The following is a 22,907-nucleotide window of genomic DNA, read 5'->3' on the forward strand; positions in this document are numbered from 1 at the left end:
GCACCGCCTGGCTTGAAGTGGTAATAACGAACACTGAATAAATACATGGTTTCCATCATTAGCCCCCTACTATAAAAATTGCTCCAGCACCCTGTGCCTGAATCTGTCTGTGTGTTCTGCACTACTGTCTGAGTTTCCATCCTTGCTCATCAAGGAAATACCATATTTTGTCACAGCTGTCCCCTTAAGACTGAATAGGTGGGGACAGTCTGAGTTTACCTGAAAATCTCCCAAGATGCAGCAATTCTCTGAAACATTGAAACAAACAAACCAACCTATGTTACTGTAAAAGGACATCACAGATATTCTTGAATTGGCAAGTCTGTTTCTCATAAGAAGGAATACTGGATTGTTCTTTAAATGTACAAACAGCTAGATAATAATCACCATAGCAACTGAAGAATGTCAGGTGAGAGTTATTCAAAAAAAGATTTAATGAATGTATGATGTTCCTTTTCTCCTCAGATAATTTACAATAAATCTGCACAGTATTGCTGTATCCATATCTCTCAAGTACTCCCTTGTTTGAAGGGGCATTACTCATTTTAGTCCCAATGTTCCAAACAGCTTTGGTGTGTCCTCACTTTTATTGCTGAAAATTGTTTACATCAGAAATGGGTAATCATGAAACTGCAGCTGCAGAGGGAGTTATTTACACTAAAGGAATGAATCCCATGGCACTTCATTTCCTGCCTGAATTTATTTATTTATTAATTGATTGATTGTCCTGCATTTTGGGCCTTTGTCATATATTGTGTCCTGCAATTGGTCCTCAGCGGGTTGAAGGATATAATTGTTATCCTAGTTTATTGGGAGGTCCTTAAATGAAAGCACCAAGGCATGATATTGAAATCCATGAATGAGCTTTAATGATCATGTCTGCCCTCTGGGGTATTCACATAACACTTACGAACTTCTCAGAGTTCTGTCCCAATATGCTGATGTGCCGTCCTCACAAAGGTTCTTGGAGAGCAGAGTTAACTCAAGTTTAGTTAACCTAAACCTGAGACTGAGTTTCAAAGCCATGGTCAGGATTCTGCAGGGGATGTCGCCAAGACATTACAAATACATTTTAAGAACTAAGAATAGCTAATTATTAGACTACACTTACAGTTCTATATTTAAAATATTTAAGAGACCAAATAGCCAAGCTTAGTCAGTTTATTAGTCAAAGACGAAGCAGTACAATACAAAAAGGAGGCAAACATACTACTCCTTTTGAGAAGCAGGCTTGCAGTGTTCACCATATATAGAAGGTGTGCTTTGAAAATATGCAGTAAAAACTACCTAGATTTATAGCACTGTTGTTTATAAGTTAGAACGCAATATATATTTCACCTACCTGTCTCAACGGTACAGAAAAATAAGTAGTGTACCTTCCTTACCTTTGTCTTGGATACCATATACCAGGGAACAGTGGGCCATGAATGCACTCCCTAACTATACCAGGATACACCATTCATGCATCTTGCTTCTGACAGGTTTTGTATGTGTCTGTCCAAGGACGGAATTCAACTGTGCAAAGTGTGATGGGATATACGTTAGCACTACTGCATTCTGGGAAAGGCATAATATAACTCAGTGATACAATTTAACATAACTACCCAGCATTCATATATGATTTAATGCGTACAATATTAATTACATGCATGTTATAATATTGATTTGATTTAGAGCATACTGATATGCCATGCGCATAACAAATATGTATTGGATAACAACTCACAATGTGTTTTATCCACCAAATACAGCTCTATATCTACAGCAACTTTGTGTAGTTCCCCAGCTGTCTGTTTTCAGCTGCCCTTCTTACCTGGTTCTTGAGTCCCAACCGTCTGCCCCTCCCTTTACTTAATGTGTCAGTATCCAAAACACTTCAACTAACAGAACTATATGGGTACAGTTTACATTACTCATGTGACTCTACCTCCTGCTAAATTTTGCTCATAAGTTCAAGACTGCTGGCATTTTATAAAAGGCTAAAAAAGGCATTAAATATGCCTTGGAAAAAACACAGTGGAAGAAAGACAAAGACTTTGAAAAGAAAAATAGGAAAAAAATGTAATTAAAATTCACATCACTCAAGGTTGCCAGCATGCCTTTAGGAAGAGTAATAGAGGCAGCCAAAGTATGTTGTTATGGACACTGCAAATGCTTTAATAGTGCTGGAATCATGAAATTATAACACTAACTGCAGATATAGCAAATTTGTACATTCAGTGCTAATTAGCTTTGTGTGTAGGCTGATGGTAATTGGCTTGCAAAACTCACTATATGTATACAACAAAAGCAAAGGGCGAAAATATATTTTTGAAGGCTGTTTTTAAATTGTTTTTCTTGTAAATTAAAACCATTAAATGCGTATCATTATGCGGATGAACATTCATGTGTTTTTAATAATATTGTCTATGTTTATTTTGTTTCTTGGAGAGCTAATTACCCATTAAAGAATGATCCTGACTTCCTTTGTATTATTTTCTTTGTTGAAAAGAGCCCCCAAAACCTAAATGTAGTTGTGTTCAGTCCCATAGGCAGCAAGACTTGAAAGGAGCCCCCTTCTCCCTTTTCCTCTTCGGCATAGGGGATTATAATTGGGATATCATGGTTGGTAGGTGCTCGGATACTAGGGTCATGAGGGTGACGTGAAAATCTATAGAGAATAGAACTTGTGTGTCTGTGTGTGTGTGTATATATATATATATATTGTTAGTTTCAACTTTTCCAATTTCCTATTTTTCACAGAATAGCTTCCCCATTTCACTTCTCCACAGATAACAGAGTATCTATTTGGCAGCTATATAAAAAGTCTATCTGTGTGAAATGGTTTTTTTTTTTTTCATTATAATCCACGGATAATTAGTAATGGCAGGTGCAGTAGATGTTGTTTTGTGCACAAAAAGCAACTCTGGTGCACACCTACCTTCCCTCTCCCAGTTTGATAGCAGCATGCAGAATTTGCAGAATTAATTTTGACTTCAAGCACTTGCTATATGTAGATTGGACAACAATGTGTTTGTTTTAATATCCTATGCAATTGTGAAAGGAGATAGGAGGGCTACTTTGCTTTCCAAATGGTCAATGTATTTTCAAGAGGCAATTTAGTGCCTTCACAAATAAATTTTCCATGTGGCTTGGTCCAATTATTATGATTCTTTATCATTTTTAAACTTATGTGAGGTGGCTGGCCATAAAGATTGGTAGTCAGCAATACCATGGAGAGATCTGCGTTTGATTCCCAGTTGCTCTGTATCTGATCTGGTAGTCTTTCTCGGGTATTTGGAAGCGGAATGCTCAAGCTCAGGAAGTGAGGTTGGTGGGCAGAGTATACATTTTGTTATGTCACAGCTACCCTACCAGATAATTAAGCAGCAGTGTTGTTCCATTGTATGATGTTGTTCACTCTTAAGTGGATGAGATGGATGGAAGGTGTGAAGAGCATAAAAAGGGGGACTCTTCTATTTTTACATTACAAACACATGTTGGAACTAGTAAGGAATAAAAACATTTAATGTATTTTGCACGTTGATTTCCATACCTTTGATTTACTCTGTTATGGAAATAGGATACAAAACTCTTGTGGCAATGCAATAGTTGCCAATATTATACACAAAAGCCACTAGAGCATAATGTTCTTTTTCATACTGTTATGATTGCTTTATTAAATACTGTATCTTACTCAGTACCTACGTTGCCACGGCAGCCAATGTCCCCCACTAATTTCCTCTGTTTCACCATCATTAGCATGTTGCTGTCACTGTTCCTATAAAGAGTAGTATTAATTGAGGCAATTTATTCTATCAGAGGTGGAGATGGCATATTTATACATTTATATCACTAGAATTAACAGGCTCCATTTACCTTGTCACTTCTGCTTGGTTACTCTTTCTATTTAGTGTCTATTTGGTGCCCCTTATAACATTTTGCTCAAGTTTTGGTCAAAGCATTGGGCATGGATGTGTTTCTTTGGTATTCAAAGCAGCTGCAGGATCATTAATAGTTACTGGTTTTGGGTTGCTTTTGTTTCTGTGTTGCAGTATCTGATCATCCTGCTTCAACTATCTGGTCATGGTGATGTTTCATTTTTCCTATCTTGTAGCACAACAATGGATCTGCCACCCCACTGGAAGCCTGGGAGCATACAATTAATAATCAACATGTAGATCCATGAATATGTAACACAGGTGGGATGACACATCCACAATACACAACTGAAGATATCTCTGTGACTGGACAGTGTCAATAAATAGATTACTTTGTCCCTTGTGCTATATATCAGTTACAGGAAATATAAACAGCCACTGGCTTCAGTTTATGTGTATTCTGTGTGTGATGTACCGATCACAAATATTGTAAGCAGCCTCTATAGCTCACTGTACAGGGCTGTCATGGCTTCCTCTGATATAAGTATACTACTGATTATACTACTTGTTTTATATCACAGAGCTCTCTTTACTATTCAAAACAATTGGTTTTCAGGGCAACAAGGCATTTTACTAAATTTAGATTTGGCTAATGATTTCATCTGATTTTGTAACATTTTACTCCTCTACAATAACAAACCATAAATATAGTAGGGCTAGGTTCTGTTCTGTATCATACAAAGGTAAATCCAGATTAACTCCATTGACTTCAGTGATTTTTACACTGAGAACAGAATGTAGCCCAGTGCTTTTAAAGAGGCTCCTGGAGAATCTCCAAAAATTAGAGTTAAAAACCCCTATTAGAACACCAGACTTTCCCCAGGACAATGGTGATTGCGCCTTATGATATCTTTTCTAATGATGTGTCTATTATCTTCTTAAATGCAATGGGAGCACCATTCCATACTCTAAATTATTTTATTGTCAAAGAGATCTTTCTAATACTAATCCACAAATTGTCTTTACTTAATTTCATCCCTTTACACCAGATTTTAGCTGTTTGACCACCCTAAAACATTTATCTCCATTCTTGGTGTTCACAACCTACAAATATACTGCTTTGCACTATGATCCATTCTGTTCCCACAATAAAGCAGAACTGGGCTGCATCAGTACTTGAATGAAAGATCTCCTAGGAATATCTATGTGGTGGTGATTCAGTGGGTGGTACTCTTCTCTCTGTGCCCATATTCAACCAACTCCCTTGCATGGTTTGTGGGCCTGATGTTGCTAGAAGTATTGTCTTTCAGATGAGATATAGAATCTAAGTCCTGGCTATTTGCTGTATGGTTTTCTAAAGAATAGGGGTTTATATCTATGTTTCCTGACCAAATTCCAACTCAACTAATTACATTTTACCTATTTAAATCTCTCCTTCATCTTCACTTGAACATGATGTCCTTCTTTACTTCCTGTCTTAGACTCTTATCTGGCAAACATTTATGCACATACTTAACTTTACAGCTGAGTAATCCCATAGTCTTCAGTGGTACTAGTCATGTGTGTTAAATTAAGAACATACAAAAATGTTTGCGGGATCGAGACCTTAAACTGTTGCTGTACATTGTTACATGTTCCATCACACAAAGTTTGCATTTCAGCACTGCTGAATTGATCTCTCTATGTCCTTTTCTTATCTCAAAGTCTGTAGCCAAGCTTACAGACAGAAAAACAGAGTTTTTGTTTGTTTGCAATTGCAAACTGCAAATGTTTTGGATCCTCATAAGAAAGTCATTATATAGATTCAAAGTAGTAATAGTCATTATTATTTTATGGTATGTATACATTTCCTGCATGTCTTAAGGTATGTCTACACTGCAGCTGGAGATGTAATTTTCGCTTGGCTAGTTGTACGTATGCTAGCTTTGACTGAGCTAGCATGCTAAAAATAACTTGTAGCCATGGCAGTGAAGGCAGCATGATGGATTTAGCTGTCCAGCTGCATAGCTAGGGTGTCAGATAAGCCCATGAAACTGTGGTTACACAGCTATTTTTAACATTCTAGTTTCATCATAGCTAGCACACGTACAGCTACGTGAGCTGGAAATGAAACCTCCAGCTTCAGTGTAGCTGTACCCTTAGTTGTTCTTAGCCTAGCTATATCTGGTTAGTTCCTTTAATCTTTTTGGATAAGCCAGTTCCATCAGCCTTCTAATATTTTTTGTTGCTCTCCTTTGAACTCTGTCCAATATTTCTACCTCTTCCTGCTATTGATTTTCCCAGAACTAAACACAATATTATGAGTGTGGCCGCACCACAGTTACTTATAGAGAGGGACTGTCTCCTGGGCAATTTACCATGTGCTGCCTCCACTTAACAGCCCAATATCACATTGGCAATATTACAGCCATATCACATTGCAAACTCTTCACTCATTTGCTGTCCAGTTTCACCCCTATGCATCTCTTTGACATTTGTTGCCAGGTTTCTCTCTCCACTTGCATATGTGTGTGTTAGATTCTTTCCCTCCCCCCCAGAGGTATTAGTTTGCATTTTTCCAAGACAAATTATTTCATGCCCATATTTCTAACTGCTCCTTCTCTCTTCATATTCTTTTTCTATCCTCACTTGTGTTTGCAATGCCTTGTAATTTGGTAATATCGGCACATTTTAGTAATGTGCTATTTATTCCCTGTTCCAGATAATTAATAATGCTGTTAAATAAGACTAGACCTGAACACTGACCCCTAAAGCATCCACTAGATACCTCCTTTCAACTTGATACATCACTCTTGATTGTTCCCCTTGACTGTGGTTCATCAGGTAGTTTGTAAGCCATATGATATTGCCTTTCCACAGGAAATTAATTCAAATGGTGCAAGGTAAGATTTCAGGAGACACCGACTGAAGTACACTACTTACATTTAGATACTGGTATTGTATGCCATCTTCTTTCCTGTTAGCTACTAATTTTGCAATTCTATCAAAAAAAGCAATCAAGTTTGTCTAGAATGATTTGTTCATTATAAAGTCATGCTGCTTAATGCTCATGCTTCAGTTATTCTCTAGAAATGTTTTATTATCATTTATATAGCACCATAAATTTGCACAGCACTTTAAAACAGAATAAGCTCCATTCTTTCCCCTGAAGAATTCACACTCTAAGGGCCCATTTACACTGCAATAATAGTGCTAGCACGCATCATTCTCTTGGACAGGAACACAGTGCTCTCTGTCAGATACATTACAGAATTGTGGCAGGGAACCAAGCATTAGCATGGCAGTTCCTGTACAGTACTCTCTTCCTTAGTCCTCCATCTTTCCCTGCAGAAGTTGCTCTGTGAGAGCAACTCACTGCCTCTAAAGGGCTTACTCGGGAAAGATATGGCGGCCAGAATCAGCAAAAGACCACTGGAGTGGCAGAGAACACATTTACATGATTTCTCTTCCCTGCTCTGAGGATTTACTGAATGGCTGAGCAATTTTTTTGCAGGCCCCTTGCCATGCCAAGTGGACTGTCTTGTGTATCAACCAGACTGCAACAAAGATTTCCTCCATGTGATTCAGTGGCCTGCACATCCCACATTAATTGCAACAGGGACTGTAATCTGGGTTTTTCAGATGAGTGCCCTAATCACTGAGCTATAGGGTATTCTGGATGACTTGCTCACCTGAGAGATGGGAGCTGAAGTTTCTGGGGTCAATTTCTTGGTCCACATCAGGCAGAACGAGAAGCTGAAGATTGCCCAAATCTTGCAAGAGTGCTCTGACCACTGAGCTGGGCTATCTTTTGTGAGGAAGGGATGACTTGTCTCAGGCCCCTGACTCTGGAAGAGCTTTCGCTGCTATAAATCCCAAGCAGAAGGAGGTGCCTCCTGTTAGGTGACTGACTCTCTCTGAGGAGCAGGGCTTAGGTCACACCCCTCTCCTTAGCATTTTGTATTGGCTAGTTTAAACAGCTCATGCTCAGCTTGCAGCCTTTTGTGAATCCCATTCTCAGGCACCCAGTGCTCCCCGTGTGTTGTACAGGGAGCCTGGACATCTAGGTCAGTGCTGTGGATTCCATTAGGTGGCAGAGTGCCTAAACGCGAGGCCTTGCAATGCAGAGTCTAAGTCCCATGGCTGGAGCTAACCCTGCATGCTTATCTTTAGGTGCCTAAATATCTTAGAAAATCCAGCTCTTAGAGTTTGTAGCATGAGTCTCCACAGTTTGAACTAAAGAGCCACGTTCTGTAACAGACTCATACCTTCTGTGGAGTGTGCAAAAAGAGGGGATGCATAGTATATGCTGACCAGTGGGTTATATAGCTGTTCCATCCTATGTTGAATTCATATATCTCACAGTGAATGAAACTAACTGTCACTATTATTGTTGTGTCCTTAATCAGCTCCTCTCTATTTGTATCACATGACTTCTCTTCTGGTTGGGTTTTCTGCTTTCTGCATCATAAAATTGTCCTTCACGTAGTCTAAGAACTGCTTTGAGGTGTTTTTTTCTGTTTGCCTGGGCAGTGAGAGTCTCCCATTAGTATGGTTTCTTAGTTCTCAGGCACCTCAGGAGCTGATCCAGGAATGCTTGGATCTTGCTGTCTTCCAGTCCTATTCATCAGAGGCAGAGGTGCACTGTGTTTCTGCTTTACTTCATTCCTGATGGAATTCTCAACCAAATTATCCCAGCAGCAAACTTGTCATTGTCCGATTTTACCTCACAGACAGGATAAAGGCTTTTGACCATATAGTGCCCACCTTCTACCTCTTCTTCCCTTGTTACAGTATCTGTCTTAAACTGATTATACCCATCCATTGAATACTGACATTCCAACTATGTGGATGTTCAGAAGCAGGCTACATCTTTAACACAAAGGTATCATAAAATGAAATCAGTATATAATAATATTTAAAAGTAAATCTGTTGCAACATGAGCAGGTGGTGTTAGACAGTAACACTATATTGGATGAGCTCACTTGTCAAGTCTTAGCCAGTATCCTATCTCTGACAATGACCAGTACCAGATGCTTGAGAGGAAGACACAAGAAATCTTCCAAATGATCCGTTTAACTTGGCTGTACAATAAATGACTGGCAATGTTAACCAGAGTGGTCCAACATGTAAATAAATTAATTTAGCACAAGAAGATTTTTAAAATATTCTGATACCTACTCCCTTGCCATAAAATGCAAAAATGTATTGTATTGGAATTGCAATGGGCTTAGGAGTCCATTTCAGTTAACTTTAATCAGGTTGACTAGGGATAGGATGGACTAGTTTATCTGTCTCCATGCTTGGACTGGGCTTCCACATTTCTAGGAAACATAATTTGCATTGAACTAGAGGTCCATGTCTCATGCTCTGAGAAATGACTGCCTGACACACATTCCTCTCTTTTGCTTTCTTCCTAGTGCTGAAAGTCCAAAAAGGTCTTTATGCTACAAAGGAGTTCCCAAGCAAGGTTTTGCTACCTCTTGGCAGGATTGAAGATCTGTGGTTTTGGTTAATGCAAACCCCTTCAAGCAATTAATGTGCTTCTGTTAAAAATAAGGTTTTATTTGCTAAGGGACCAACTTTTTTTGAAAAGTAGATCATGTTAGGTGATGTCATATCTAATAGGAGAGTAAGATGATAGTGGCACAGATTATTTTGACAGTAATTACTGTATCCTAAACTTAAATAATATAGATGTGGGTGGTCTTAGTTACTGATGTGGTATAAATATAAATATTCACTTTTTATGTCACTTTCAATTTTTCAGCTATATTTGCTTGATAGATGCAAGGGACAATTTTCATCTTTTAGTAGAAAAGATAAAATACATATTTTTCCACTTAAATCTGTTAATTTAAGGATCTAGTGCATTGAATTATAACTGATTATTATAGACATTTATTTCTACACACACTTGATTATATGAGGTTTAGTAAGTGTTTACTGTCTAATTGTCAATAGTATGTCTGCATTTTTTCATTGAAATGGCTGTGGATTTAATTATAAATGGCTTACTGAACATAGCTGTAAAATTTATATCAAAGTACTGCTCTTAAAGAAAATGCATTTGCAATGGCAGTTGATGCATAAGCAAATAGTTATATAATCATATTGCGATTTATGGATAATGTATGTCTCTGCTACTATATACTATTGATCATATAAAACATAATGTACTTATAATCCATGTACAATCCATGCTAATGTTACTTACGTGACTTAACGCTGTTATTATGAGCAGTCTCATTGGCTCAGATTCTGTTCTTACTCAACAATTTTACATCAATGTAACTCCATTGACTTCAGTGGAGTTATTTCAGATATTCTCTGGTGTGAAAGCACAATCAGACCTACTAACTTGAATAGGACCAATTACATGAGTAAGGCTGAGAGAGATCAGGAACTTCATTAACATAGGATTCAATCTGGCCAATCTTTTGTGTGTGTGTATCTCTCATTGGCAACTAGCAGGATTTGGCTCCTTACTTATTGATGGAAGCACATGGAGTCCAAGCACACAACATTTAAGTGCCTCCTGCGAGGTCCTGAGCAATTTGAGCTCCCAGTCAGGAGAAGTGGAAGGCACTCAGCATGTCCCAGGGCCTTTTAGCAGTTTATAGGATCAGACCCTTTAAATGTTTCATTAACAGTTCATTAACCAACTAGCAACAATGTTTCACTGTGGTATATGCTGTGTGTGCATGACCATGTGCTGCATTTATGTGTTGTAAAATACAATTACGCTTGTTAGTTTCTTTCCAAGATTTTCTCAGCGAATGTGCTCACAAGTACAACAACTATCTGAGAAATATTAGCACCATGCCTTGTGCCAGAATTTCCAAAGAAATGATAATTTCATCAGGATTTTGTAGCTGTTTCTCCAGTTTAGGCTTCAGTGGTGATTGATCTTCTGTTTTATGAAGGGAATGTAGGATTTGTCTGTAATATAGCTATGCACAATACAAGCCTTAATCAGAAAGAAAGCCTAGCTGGAAGGCTTTAAGCCAAAAGCTTTATTAAAGACACAACCAGGAAGCCCAAACCCTGCAATTCAATAACTTGAGAATCAAGAATACCCTGGATTGCTTCAGCAAATATATTTTCCAGAGACCAGTGGTTTATGAAATTTATTCTACGAGTGGCTGATCCTATGAGCAGTTGTTTGTCATAATCAGATTTAGAAGCCATACATCTCCTATCAATTGATGATTGTGCTGTAACCTCTGGCTTCAGATTTCTGGTAGAAGTATAGCACATTTCCACAAAGAATGAAAACTGTAACTGTCTTATCAAATAGCAGCAGCACTCATTTTGTTTAACAGTGCTGGAGATTAGTTTTTCAGGGACTGATCTTGACGGGTCAGCTGTCAAGAACTGGTGTATATAACCGTAAATTCATTGATCCTATAAACAAAATTCTGTCTACAAGAACAAGTGGAAGTCAAAATTGACACACTTATGAACAAATGAAATGGTCTGAAGCTCAAGGATTCAGAGGAAGAATCCCTTTTGGTAAAAGGTTTTCCTCATGTTCCATTTATCAACCTTATCTGCATCATTTACTTTTTATAGACTGCAAAATTTACCTCTGCATACAAAACAGTATGCAGTTGAGGCTGAAATGAAATAGAGAGAAACCATAAAAATATCTTAGACATATTCCCGTCCTCCCTGAACCTCATCCTATTTAATATATGAGAAGCCAGTTTCTCCCCTTTTCCCTTTTAAACTAAAGCAAAAAAAAAAAATCCTTATTTATGTTGGCATATTTTTCAGCTCCTCTTTGAGAACTCCCAGTCTTGGTGAGGACTGTATTTAGATGATATTCAAATGATTCATATCTTAGTCTTCCGGTAAAGTCTATTTTTAAAGGTGGGGAAGAGAAAAGGGGTGGGAGAAGGAATTGTTTGCTAAGACATTGAAAGAGAAGATGGTGAGTAATACGGGATTGTGTTTTGCTTCCTAGTTTTGAATAAATATCCAGATTCTCAACTGGTACAAATTGGACTTGCTCCTTTTCAGTCAATTAAGCTATGCTGTTTTATATTTGTTGAGGATCTGGCCTGTTTTGTTAAATGATAATGATTTTTCCTATTTGTTTTTTTTTATTTAGATTTATTTTGAGAGCAAATATATGACATTAAATTTAAAATTGAACTTTCCTGTTAAATTCCACTGGCCATGGCTGTAGGTGTTCATAGGAGACTATCCCAGTGGAATTACTACTTCACCCAGAGGGTGGTATTTCCAAAATGACATAGCAGTGTGAGAGCATTCAAGTTTGGGTCATTGTAGCTTTTGACACTACCTATATCTCTCACCTCTTAGCACTCTCAGATGTGTTAAAATAGATGTAGCCTAATTCCTGACTTTCCTATACTGTACCCAGTTTTCATAGGTATGTGAATATTGTTGTGAAACCTACAATAACTCTAGTGCCCATTTCATTCCTATGACTAACCAATCATCAAACTAAGATGGATCTGTGAGATTATCATTTTTATGTACTCACTGTATCCAAAGCTCTGGCTGAGGATTTGTTATGTGGTCCCCCATTATTTGTTGAGTGTTGGTCAAACTTTTGGGGGTGAATGATAAAATTAAAGTAACAGAAGTAAGTCTCGTAGGACTCTTAACCAGAGGCATTATCAGCAAAATACATTCCTTCTCAGGAAAGGTTTGACTCTTTACACTAAGGATACCCAACTGGAAGAAGCCACATTTTAGTGTTCTCTGGCCTACGTTTAATTTCTAAGGGGTATGCCTACAGCTAGCAGCATAAATACTGGCCTACATATCTCTAAGTGAAGGGCTGATGACAAACACAAGAGATTTGACCTCAATATCACTTATTTCCGTCCAAAACAAAACAATTTCATGGAATCCATTCTAGGGTAAAAGGAACAGTCTGCTACTGACTAAAGAGAGAGTATTCACTGTGAAAAATCCAATAGGTCTTCTGAGGCGGACTACCACATTAGACTTCTTGTCAGAAAATGCAGTACAATTTAGTTTGATGTGCTGTATCATATTTAATTGAAAACTAATGCATTTAGATATACTGACAAAAGTAGCATCAATAAATATTGCAGGGCTGGGGTTAAGCAGGGTGCATACACCAGGTTTATAACTTATTTTAAAGCTTAGGAGATATTTGATCTTCAGCAACCTTGGCTTTTGAGAGTAATGGATGTGATTGTTTTATTAGCGAGAGGGTAGGGAGTTCTAGGTCAAGGAGAGGAAATAAGTCTTCAGATAGGAGCTGAAGAGCCATTCTCATATAGATGGAAGGGGAGTCCATTCCTTATGATGCCAACAATATCAAGCATTTACTACTTATTGATGAGATACAGGGTTGTGCACCAGAGAAGGGAACTGCACTTGATGAGCAGTGGGGAATGGATTGAAATATAGGCAGAGAATGAGAACAGAGAGGGAGCAGTGGTGAGACCACAGGTAATCTTGCTGATGATGAGGCAATAGAAACTTGCCAAAAAGAAAAGTCTTGTCAAAGTGACTTAGGTGAAATGATATGACAAGTACTGTAGATAACAAAGCAGAGTTATTGTGAGATGTATTGAAGAAAACACATTCAGCCAAAGTACTTGGGCATTTTTATCCTCTTAAATTTCACTCATCATTATCCAGACACTAATGGTGAGCAAAAATGCCTCATTCTCTCCCATCCCTCCCCTTTTTTACTCTCTACTGTTTTTTAATATAACCATTCAATCAAATTGCTGTTAAAGTATTTTAGGTAAATGTTAAAAATGTACATGCCTAATATTGCCTTCAGACTCACTGTATTATTTCTATTTGTAGTTGGCAACATGGGACTCTGAAAAGGGACTGAATGGCAGCCTACAAGAACGGCGTCTGGGCAGTGACTTACAAGGACTGACACTGAAAGTGGTGACTGTCTTGGTATGATCCTATTTGAGTTCAGGAGACAAAATACTCAAAATAAAAATGCTGTGATAGGATATTTGGTTGTTCCCTCCCGTAATTTTTCATTATCTCTTTTAATTCTGTGTCATCTACTTGGGCTGACCAGCTGCATAAGCAAGAGAAGAGAGATGGAGGACTTTTCTGTTTTTGTGTGACTTTGTTGATGCTCATTAAAATCAGGAGTTTAGAGAATTGCATACAGAGACTGTGTGCTAGTCTCAAACAGTCACCCAGGCTGAAATTCACCTCTGTGCACGTGACCAATACACTGCCTGGGACTTGTACTGGTCCTCTGCACAGTGCTCCTTACTCTAACCTGTAACATTTTCCTGTACTGATTACTAGATTTTAAGGCCAGTCAGGAACATTGTGATCATCTATTCTCACCTCCTGCGTAATGCAGGCCATAGAATTTCATCAAGCGATTCTTTCATTAAGTCCATAATTGCTTGTTGAGCTAAAGTATCTCTTTTAGAAAGACTCCTGGGCTTCCTTGGAGAGGTCTTCTAATCTTGTCACGTTATGTGATGGTATAGGGCCACTTCCCACTAGTAACTTAGAAGGTACTGGAGCTCCAGTTAGCTAAAAGCTACATTGGGAATAAATTAGGATTTGAACTTGTTTCCAGAGATAAAAGGGTAGTTCATTAATTTTCTGCTTGGCTAAGCCACTAAAAATATATATTTTTAAGGGAGCAGTTACTTTATAACTACTTAATATGCTGAACATGGTGACCCTCATTATGTTTTTCTTCTTTACCAAAACCATATGCCCACACCAGTTCTTCATTATAATAATGTCATCTTCTGGTTGAAAAATACTATAGTTGGCTATGTAAATAATGCATGCTTCTTAACTTACTTATTTTTCTATGTGTATTTTCTCTCTTCTCCTAGATCAAAGTGCATTAGAAAGATCTGGAGAACTGTAGGAGATCATTAGGACAGTTTTCTTTCCATCTGTTTTTATCTTTCTTCCCTCTAGCTAGTAAAGGCTGTGATCATATCTCCCCGCTTTGTGGGAGGTGAGCAGCTCCATCCGGAGAGGATGTCAGCACCAGTTTGCAGACATGGCCAACAGCAATGGCTGTAAAATCAGTAGAGCTGGCATTCCCTTGGCAATTGAGCACACAGTCTCTGTCAGACTGAAACACCATCGCCCTGCAGGATTCCCTATTGCACGATTTCCAAAATGCATTTTGCTAACTCTAAAAGCACTTCAGGGGACAATCCCTGTAAGAACTATTCTTGGACTGGTCATAATGCTAAATAATGTAAAAATAATCAAAGTGTTTTCTAGTTATTATTTCAGTGTGTGCCCTGGGTAGATGATACGTTCGTTACCTTATGCAAAAAAATCTATAAAACTACATTATTCTAAAAACCAACAATAGTACTGGGTTGATGAGAGTTACATCCATTTTTTTAGGCATTTCAAAAAAACTTCTTTAAATATTAGTTTAGATGTTATTTTTTTCTCAGGAAGAGCCTTTTGTGATGGTGGCAGAGAACATACTTGGGCAACCGAAGCGCTATAAAGGATTTTCCATTGACGTTTTGGATGCACTTGCCAAGAATCTGGGCTTCAAGTATGAGATTTATCAATCTCCTGATGGCAAGTATGGACACCAGCTCCATAACAGCTCTTGGAACGGCATGATTGGAGAACTTATTAACAAGGTACAGAGAGCAGAAACAGAGATCTCCAAGCAGAGTACAGCTAACTTTTTTTAAAGGGTGTAGTGAAATCCTCCCCAGTAAAATACAAGGGATGAGTCAGAATCAAACCCCCCAATTATAAACATTCCTGAAGTTTGGATCCTGATCCAAATGTTTGTGTTTTTGGCCCATCTCCACAAAACAAAGACTCAAGAGTATATTATTCTGTCAGTGATAGCAAGTTACTCCCAATGTCAATGTAAGCTATGCTCATGTAACAATAGACTATGCATATTTACCATATGGAAAATAGATACCAAAATATGTATTCTACTTCCATTCTCATTAGAGGACTTTCTCTTATATCTTTGCCACTAATTCAAAGCTACTACAACTTCATTTCTAACTCTGTTAAACTTCCTTTGGGTCACCTGCTTTATAGCAATATGGTTTTATAATGATCAACTATTTGATTCCAATGGATGCATTGTACAGAAACATTTTGAAGAAGAAGACTGGAAAGCTGGTCTCAAGATGATAGTCAGATAACACTTGGAGGACCAGATTCTTTTTTTAGTTACACCCGTATAAATCAGGAAGAGCACAGTTGAACACCACTGAAATAACTGACAACTGATCATAGCCAAGAATCCCTAGAGGAAATGAAATGTGTTTTCTTGGAGATGCACATAGCTTCTAACATGGAACAATCAACATCAATGTAGTGCAAGGACATTTAGAGGAATTAATATCCAATGGTGCAAAATATTCTTTGCACAGGAGTTTGCTCTGCTGCAGTATATGTTTTAACTGAAAGTAAAATGTTTGTCATTATTTAGTATTACTGGAAAAAGGATGCTTGAGATGAAAATTTAAGCAAAATACAAGTTCAGTGAACAGCTCTAATAAATATATATCTAAAATCTATATTCATTACATCGGGCATTAGGTAAACATTAGATATTTTCATATTTATTCTAAATTTATCCCAACTTTTCTGAATTTAATTAATTTGGAAATCTGGTTAGAGGTCCCATGAGATCAGGCTTTTTTGTGAGCTATTGATTACTTACGGTATTTCTGTTACTAGTCTTTCCATTGATTTCAATAAGCTTTATATCAGCCTCTCCTCTGAGTTCTTTCCCAAAAGGGAAGTTAGGAAACAGAAAATATGTTTTAAAAACTTTTTTTTTTAAATTAATTTCAAATAAAATGTTTATCTTCCGCAAAGTTTGCCAGCATGACTGTTAACATGAAATCTATTCACTTAAACAATGAGTTTAAAATAGTTTCAGGAGGTAAACCTTCTTCCAATGTCCCTGAAACCTTCTTCCAATGTTTATGGCTGTAGAATCACATTGTCCTAATCCTTTTTTAACAAACAAACAAACCAGTCTCTCTGGTTGTTGCATGACAATCTTGTATGAATATGGGAAACTGATAGACTGTACAGAGAAAACAGTGAAATCTAACTATACATAAAGTACTGCCAAATACACAAAATAAACAAAGGGGATGGAGGGGGGAATACAGTAGGATTTCTGTTTCCCATTAATCTCTTTCAGTTAGAGTAATTGCAGAAGTTATTTGTAACAAAAGTAGATAAAAAGAAGTGTTCATGCAGAGTGTGATTTTTATATTGATGGTGACTCTTTCATTAATCTTCACAATGCCCCAGTTAGGTAAGAGCTAGAATTATTAGCCTCCATTCTGTAGATGAGGAAAGTGAGACAGAAAGGTTAAGTAAATTCCCATCTGTGAGACAGTTAGATGCTCTTTGTTATACAGTAATTTCACAGGGTACATTTCAGTACTCCACCTTCAACTAGTACATATTTTTATTGTATTAATTTCTCTCAATAAATTGAAATGGTTCTACTGCTTTTTATGCATTGAACTAGACTTCAATTTAAAATTAGATGAGAGAAAGAAATCAATGAAATACGTAAACCATTGGCTACTTCGGAACTTCTCTTATTGTCCAAATCTGCCCAATCTAAGCAATGTGCTTGCTAGGGGCAGGAAGAAATATGACCTGTCGCATTTCTCTTGCAGAGAGCAGATTTGGCAATCTCGGCTATCACTATAACACCGGAACGGGAAAGTGTTGTGGACTTCAGCAAGCGGTACATGGATTATTCAGTGGGGATTCTAATCAAGAAGCCTGAAGAGAAAATCAACATCTTCTCTCTCTTTGCTCCCTTTGATTTTGCGGTGTGGGCCTGTATTGCAGCTGCCATCCCTGTAGTTGGTGTCTTGATATTTGTTTTAAACCGTATCCAGGCAGTCAGAGCACAGAATTCTTCACATCCCAGTCCCTCTGCTTCCTCCACGCTTCACAGTGCCATTTGGATTGTGTATGGGGCCTTTGTTCAGCAAGGTACTGTCAGCATTTACTATCTTACAGTCAGTACTTTTCAATCTCAGTATGAAATAGTAGGCCATATATTATATTAACCCTAGTTCCAGCACCTATGTAAGGAAGTACTTCTTCACACAATGCACAGTCAACCTATGGAACTCATTGCCAATGGATGTTGTGAAGGTGAAAAGTATAACTGGGTTCCAAAACGAATTAGATGAATTCATGGAGAATAGGTTAACCAGTGTCTATTAGCCAAGATGTCCAGGGATGCAACCCCATGCTGTGGGTGTCCCTAAACTTCTGATTGCCAGAAGCTGGGATTGGATTATAGGGGATCGATTATTCAATAATTATCCTGTTCTCTTTATTCCCTCTGAAGCATCTGGCACTGTTGGAAGTCAGAATGCTAGTCTACATCAGTGGTTTTCAAACTGCGTGTCATGACCCAGTACTGGGTCGCGGAATGGAAGGCACTGGGTCGCATCGGCTCTCGTCAGCGCCACCAACTGGGCTGTTAAAAGTCCTGTCGGTGGTGATGCCCAGCTAAGGCAGGCTAGTCCTTACCTGTTTTGAAACCGCACTGCGCCTTGAAAGCGGCCAGCAGCAGGTCCGGCTCCTAGGCAGGGGAGCCACAGGGCTCCGCATGCTGCCCCTACCCCAAGCACCAGCTCTGCACTCCCATTGGCCGTAGCGAGAGCCTCTCGGAGCCACTTGTGTGCCTCTGCCTAGGAGTCAGACCTGCTGCTGGCCACTTCCAGGGCGCAGCATGGTCCGTGGTGCCAGGACAGGCAGGAAGCCTGCCTTAGCCCCTCCCACTACGCCACTGACCAGGAGCCGCCTGAGGTAAGCCCATGCCCCAACCCCGCACCCCAATCTCCTGCCCCACCCCTGAGCCCCCCCCCAAATCTGGAGCCCATTCCTGCACCCCAAGCCCCTCAACCCTAGCCCCACCCCAGAGCCTGCACCCCCAGCCCAGAGCCCTGACCCCCTCCCATATCCCAATCCCCTGCCCCAGCCCCGAGCCCCCCAAAACCAGGAGCCCTCTCCTGCACCCCAAAGCCTTCATCCCTGGCCCCTCCCCTGAGCCCCGCAACTCAATCCTCTGTCCCAGCCCTGAGCCCCTCCCACACGCGAAACCCCTGATCCCCAGCTCCGTTGGGTCATGGGCGTCAACAATTTTCTTCAACTGGGTCACCAGAAAAAAAGTTTGACAATCACTGGTCTAGATGGACCATTGATCTGATCCAGCGTGGTCTTTCTTATGTTTCTTACCGTAAGCAGACACCAGAGGGACTAGCAAAAATCAGTTGTTTAACAGAGTTTTGTCTTTAACTAAAGGTCAAGCATCATTGCACTGGAAACGTCATAGAGAAATCTACTTTAGGGTAACTGATGCCACAATCTCATATTATTTAATTCAGCATAAGTAGCATACAGAAGTTTGAACAGTTATCCTCAGTTTAAAAGTTATATTACCCCCTCACACATAATATAGGTCTACTTTGATACACTCTGAATATTTAACCTCTATGTTTAGATAGTGATATTGCATTATTGTTATTGTTATTTATTATTAATTATTAATTTGGCTGTATTTATGGAAGTCATTCTGTGAATTAGATCCTGACAATTCTGGGTAAGGCCCTGTGTGGATTTTCTTGAGAGCATTATTCTATGACTATGTGAGGGGCAATTGGAGTGAGAGGGTTGATGTAGAAATTTTACAACATTTACTTCAAACCAGTGATTTTAGCACATTTTAGTATTTTTTTTTTGTTGCAGATCAAACCTCACCAGTACAACAGAGTATTCCATAGCTTTCTGGATGCTGAGCAGTTAGATAGTATGTTTTTATAAAATATCAGACCTACTTAAGATAGGTCTTTGAACACATTGATGGGGTGATCTGTTAATGCAAGTTTGAACAAGTAAAATTCATAGAGATCATTTCCAGTGTCATTTTACACATGGAACACGTACTGTAGGTGATCTTAAATGTAGGTTTCTGTGATACCTCAATTTCTCTGCTTATTTGTAGGTGGTGAATCTGCTATCAATTCTGTGGCTATGCGCATTGTGATGGGAAGTTGGTGGCTCTTTACCCTTATTGTGTGTTCATCCTATACAGCTAATTTAGCAGCATTTCTCACAGTATCAAGGATGGATAATCCTATCAGGTAAGTGCCTTTCTTTACACAGAGCTGGAAACCTCAATTTCATAGATATGCATTATCCCTTTGAATGCTCATTCTTGAGAGAAGGAAAATATTTGAGGGAATTTTCTCCTTATATTCAGTGTCTGCATTTCTCCCTTCCCTGCTTCTCTCTTTTTCCTACAAATGCCAAGCAGTTTTCACATTTATATAGGGAAGACCATGGCACTTAGACTTTAAGAGAAAACTTTTGCTGATTTGAAAGGAAAATACAAATCTCCCTAACTGAGAGAACTCATTTTCTTATGCAGGTTTTCTTCCTCATTATTTAGGTTACCTACATTTGTGTGTCTTAATATTTCTGGTTCTAAAGGAGGAAATCTGAAAAAATGGTATCAAATTTATATCTCTAAAACATCGTGCAACATATGGCCTCTAGTTTTGCATGTGCAATTTTGTGTGCACAATCATTTGGGTATGCAATTTTGTGTATGTTGTCGTCTGCAGTTTTATATAGTACTGCATGAAAACGATTATGCACACAAAATTCCATGTACAAAAAGATAAGCACGCTGTTAAAATCAAAAGACCAGATTTATTATGACTATTTGAAGAGTAAGGTACTGCTAGTAAGGGAGAAAGGATGGCAGAATCAGACTCTAAGGTAGTAGATGTGGTAAGGAAGTTGTTTTATTAACTATATATATTTCTCCATACAGATGTTGGCAGTATCATTATGCTAGATTGCAGACCCTTGTAATAAACTGCATTTGTTCTGCACCTTTGTCCTCCTTACCTTACCATCATTCACATCTGATGAGAGTATTTCCAAGCCTCTGGGCAGTTTTGAACAGCTGCCATTCAAAAAAAAAAAAAAAAAAAAAAAGTCAACTTGCCAGGAAAATGTTTCCTTCTCTCTTCTCAAATATGGACTAACTCCCCAAGTGCCCTGCACATCATGCCAGTGTAATTTGGGGAAGTTAATCCATATTTAGGAGGAAAAAATTTCGCTGGCAAGTTGATTTTTTTTTTAAATGCAGCTGTCCAGAAACTGCCCAGAGCCTTGGAAATACTCTCATCAGATGTGAATGAGTACAAGGGAAAGAGGACAAAGGTGTAGGATAAATGTAGTTTATTACAAGGCCCTGTAATTTATCACAATGATATTGCCAACATACATGAGGAGAAATGCACATTTAATAAAACAACATCCTTATTACAGCCACTACCTTATACACGCGAATGAAGTGCAAGGCAGGCAATTTATTTGTCATCAGTCTTTCCCCAGTGACAGGTTTATGGTCTGATATCCTGTGGCCCCTCAGTGAAATGAGAGCTTTATTCCACTGGAAATGGAAGATTCCCAGTAGTATGAAGGGACACAGGATCTTCTTCTAACCATGAAAGGTGCTAATATAAGGAATTCTTGTGCTACAAATAGACAAAGTTACTATATATATCTCCCACGTATACATACAAGGAGAGGTAGGACTAGAATCCTTGTCCTAACATAGAGACCTCTACTCCATAAACTAAAGGAGAACTCCCACAACTGGCTGCAGTAATATCCCCTTTTCCCTCTCTGTAGTCCAGCCACTAAATGACAGTTGACTTAATCTCTCATGAGTAATATTGTCATCCCAAACTCATGTTAATAAAACTTTTATACCATAACTTGTCATTTGATATATACATCCTATAATAGTGTGTCTGGGTGTGATGTTGCAAACAGAGAATGCTCCTTTAGGAAATGCTTCATGGGCACAGCAGATGTAAGAAGATTTTGTCCCATGGTAGACAATGAGTGCTGCAAATTGCCACAATGTTCAGTCCTGACTTCGGTAACAAATTGTAATATGGGTTTGAGGTGGAAGCACAATGTGCAAATCAGTGTTACAACTCAAGTCAGGAACAATGAGCTGTAGAGCTTGAAAAATGATTTACTCAACTACTTCTGAATGTTACAGTTTCTTGTAGGTAGAAGGAGTTGGCTGTGCAATCTATCAGGTGCTTCCTAAAACTCCTCTGATTTCAGTGGAAGACAAGAGCACAATAGATGCATTAAAGAAACTTCAGTGGAGAGGTAAAATCAACAGCAGATTTTCTGTGTTGTTAGTAGAGGTCATTAAGGCTGAAGTATTCAAAACCTCTCATGGGATTTGGACACCTAATTCCTATTGAAATTAATCAGAATTGGGCATTCAAATCCACTAAGCGTCTTGGAAAGTCTCTACCTAAATCTATAGAATGATAGTTTAGTTACAGGGCCCATTAGACTTTGTCTTGTGACCTCAGAAAGCAATCAGCCTTTTACCTTTAGTTATGACACGGAGTGCATTTCCAGCGATGGCCCGTGAAATGTAATTATGGCCAACTGTCAACAAAATGGCAACTGCCAGTTCTCAATAACAGATTCCTTATGGTCAGTGATGATATACAAGGCAGAAGTCAACCTGGTATCTGAAAACAAAGCTGTGTTGAACTTGCAGTGCTAGCTGCTAAAAAAACCTTGTTTTGACTGTTGCTACAAGCATGTTTCAGACATTAAATCCTTCATCTAAAAAAGCGCATCTCAAAATGGCCAGTTCTTCCATCTGGCCTGAATAGTGAGACTGAGATCAGGGAACAACAATAATTGGTTTCCCACATGCAGTGCATCTCTAATAGAGCAGGTCACTCTCAGAACTCTGTGGCATGCCCTGATGCTGGAAAGAGTAATTAATGTTGGGCCTTCAACTTGCTTGTTGTTTGGAGTTTTGCCCTTTCTGATGCTCCATAGACTTATTTCACAGACATTGGTCAAGTGAGTCTTCCCTCCCATTTTACTCCAAAACTGAATGAAGGATAACAGACAATGGAAGCTTCTAACCCTTGGGGCAGGGAATGGTGTGTCAAAATATCCTATTAAAAAAAACAGATATGACCTTGGGAATTCAATGC

The 22,907-nt window shown here is 38.7% G+C and overlaps 1 protein-coding gene across 4 annotated transcripts in view; it reads left to right on the forward strand.

The window, feature by feature from the left end:
* GRID1 (glutamate ionotropic receptor delta type subunit 1) overlaps window positions 1-22,907 on the forward strand; it is an 817,493-nt gene that overhangs the window by 721,680 nt on the left and 72,906 nt on the right. For all 4 annotated transcript variants that reach the window (XM_054034733.1, XM_054034734.1, XM_054034735.1 and 1 more), the window contains exons 9-12: window positions 13,666-13,767; window positions 15,273-15,470; window positions 17,505-17,829; window positions 19,853-19,991. In XM_054034733.1, the coding sequence (XP_053890708.1) occupies window positions 13,666-13,767; window positions 15,273-15,470; window positions 17,505-17,829; window positions 19,853-19,991 (764 nt within the window). The remainder of the gene's footprint in view (window positions 1-13,665; window positions 13,768-15,272; window positions 15,471-17,504; window positions 17,830-19,852; window positions 19,992-22,907) is intronic.

The sequence above is a fragment of the Malaclemys terrapin genome, chromosome 7 (genome assembly GCF_027887155.1).
Source record: "Malaclemys terrapin pileata isolate rMalTer1 chromosome 7, rMalTer1.hap1, whole genome shotgun sequence".
Lineage (NCBI taxonomy): Eukaryota > Metazoa > Chordata > Testudines > Emydidae > Malaclemys > Malaclemys terrapin.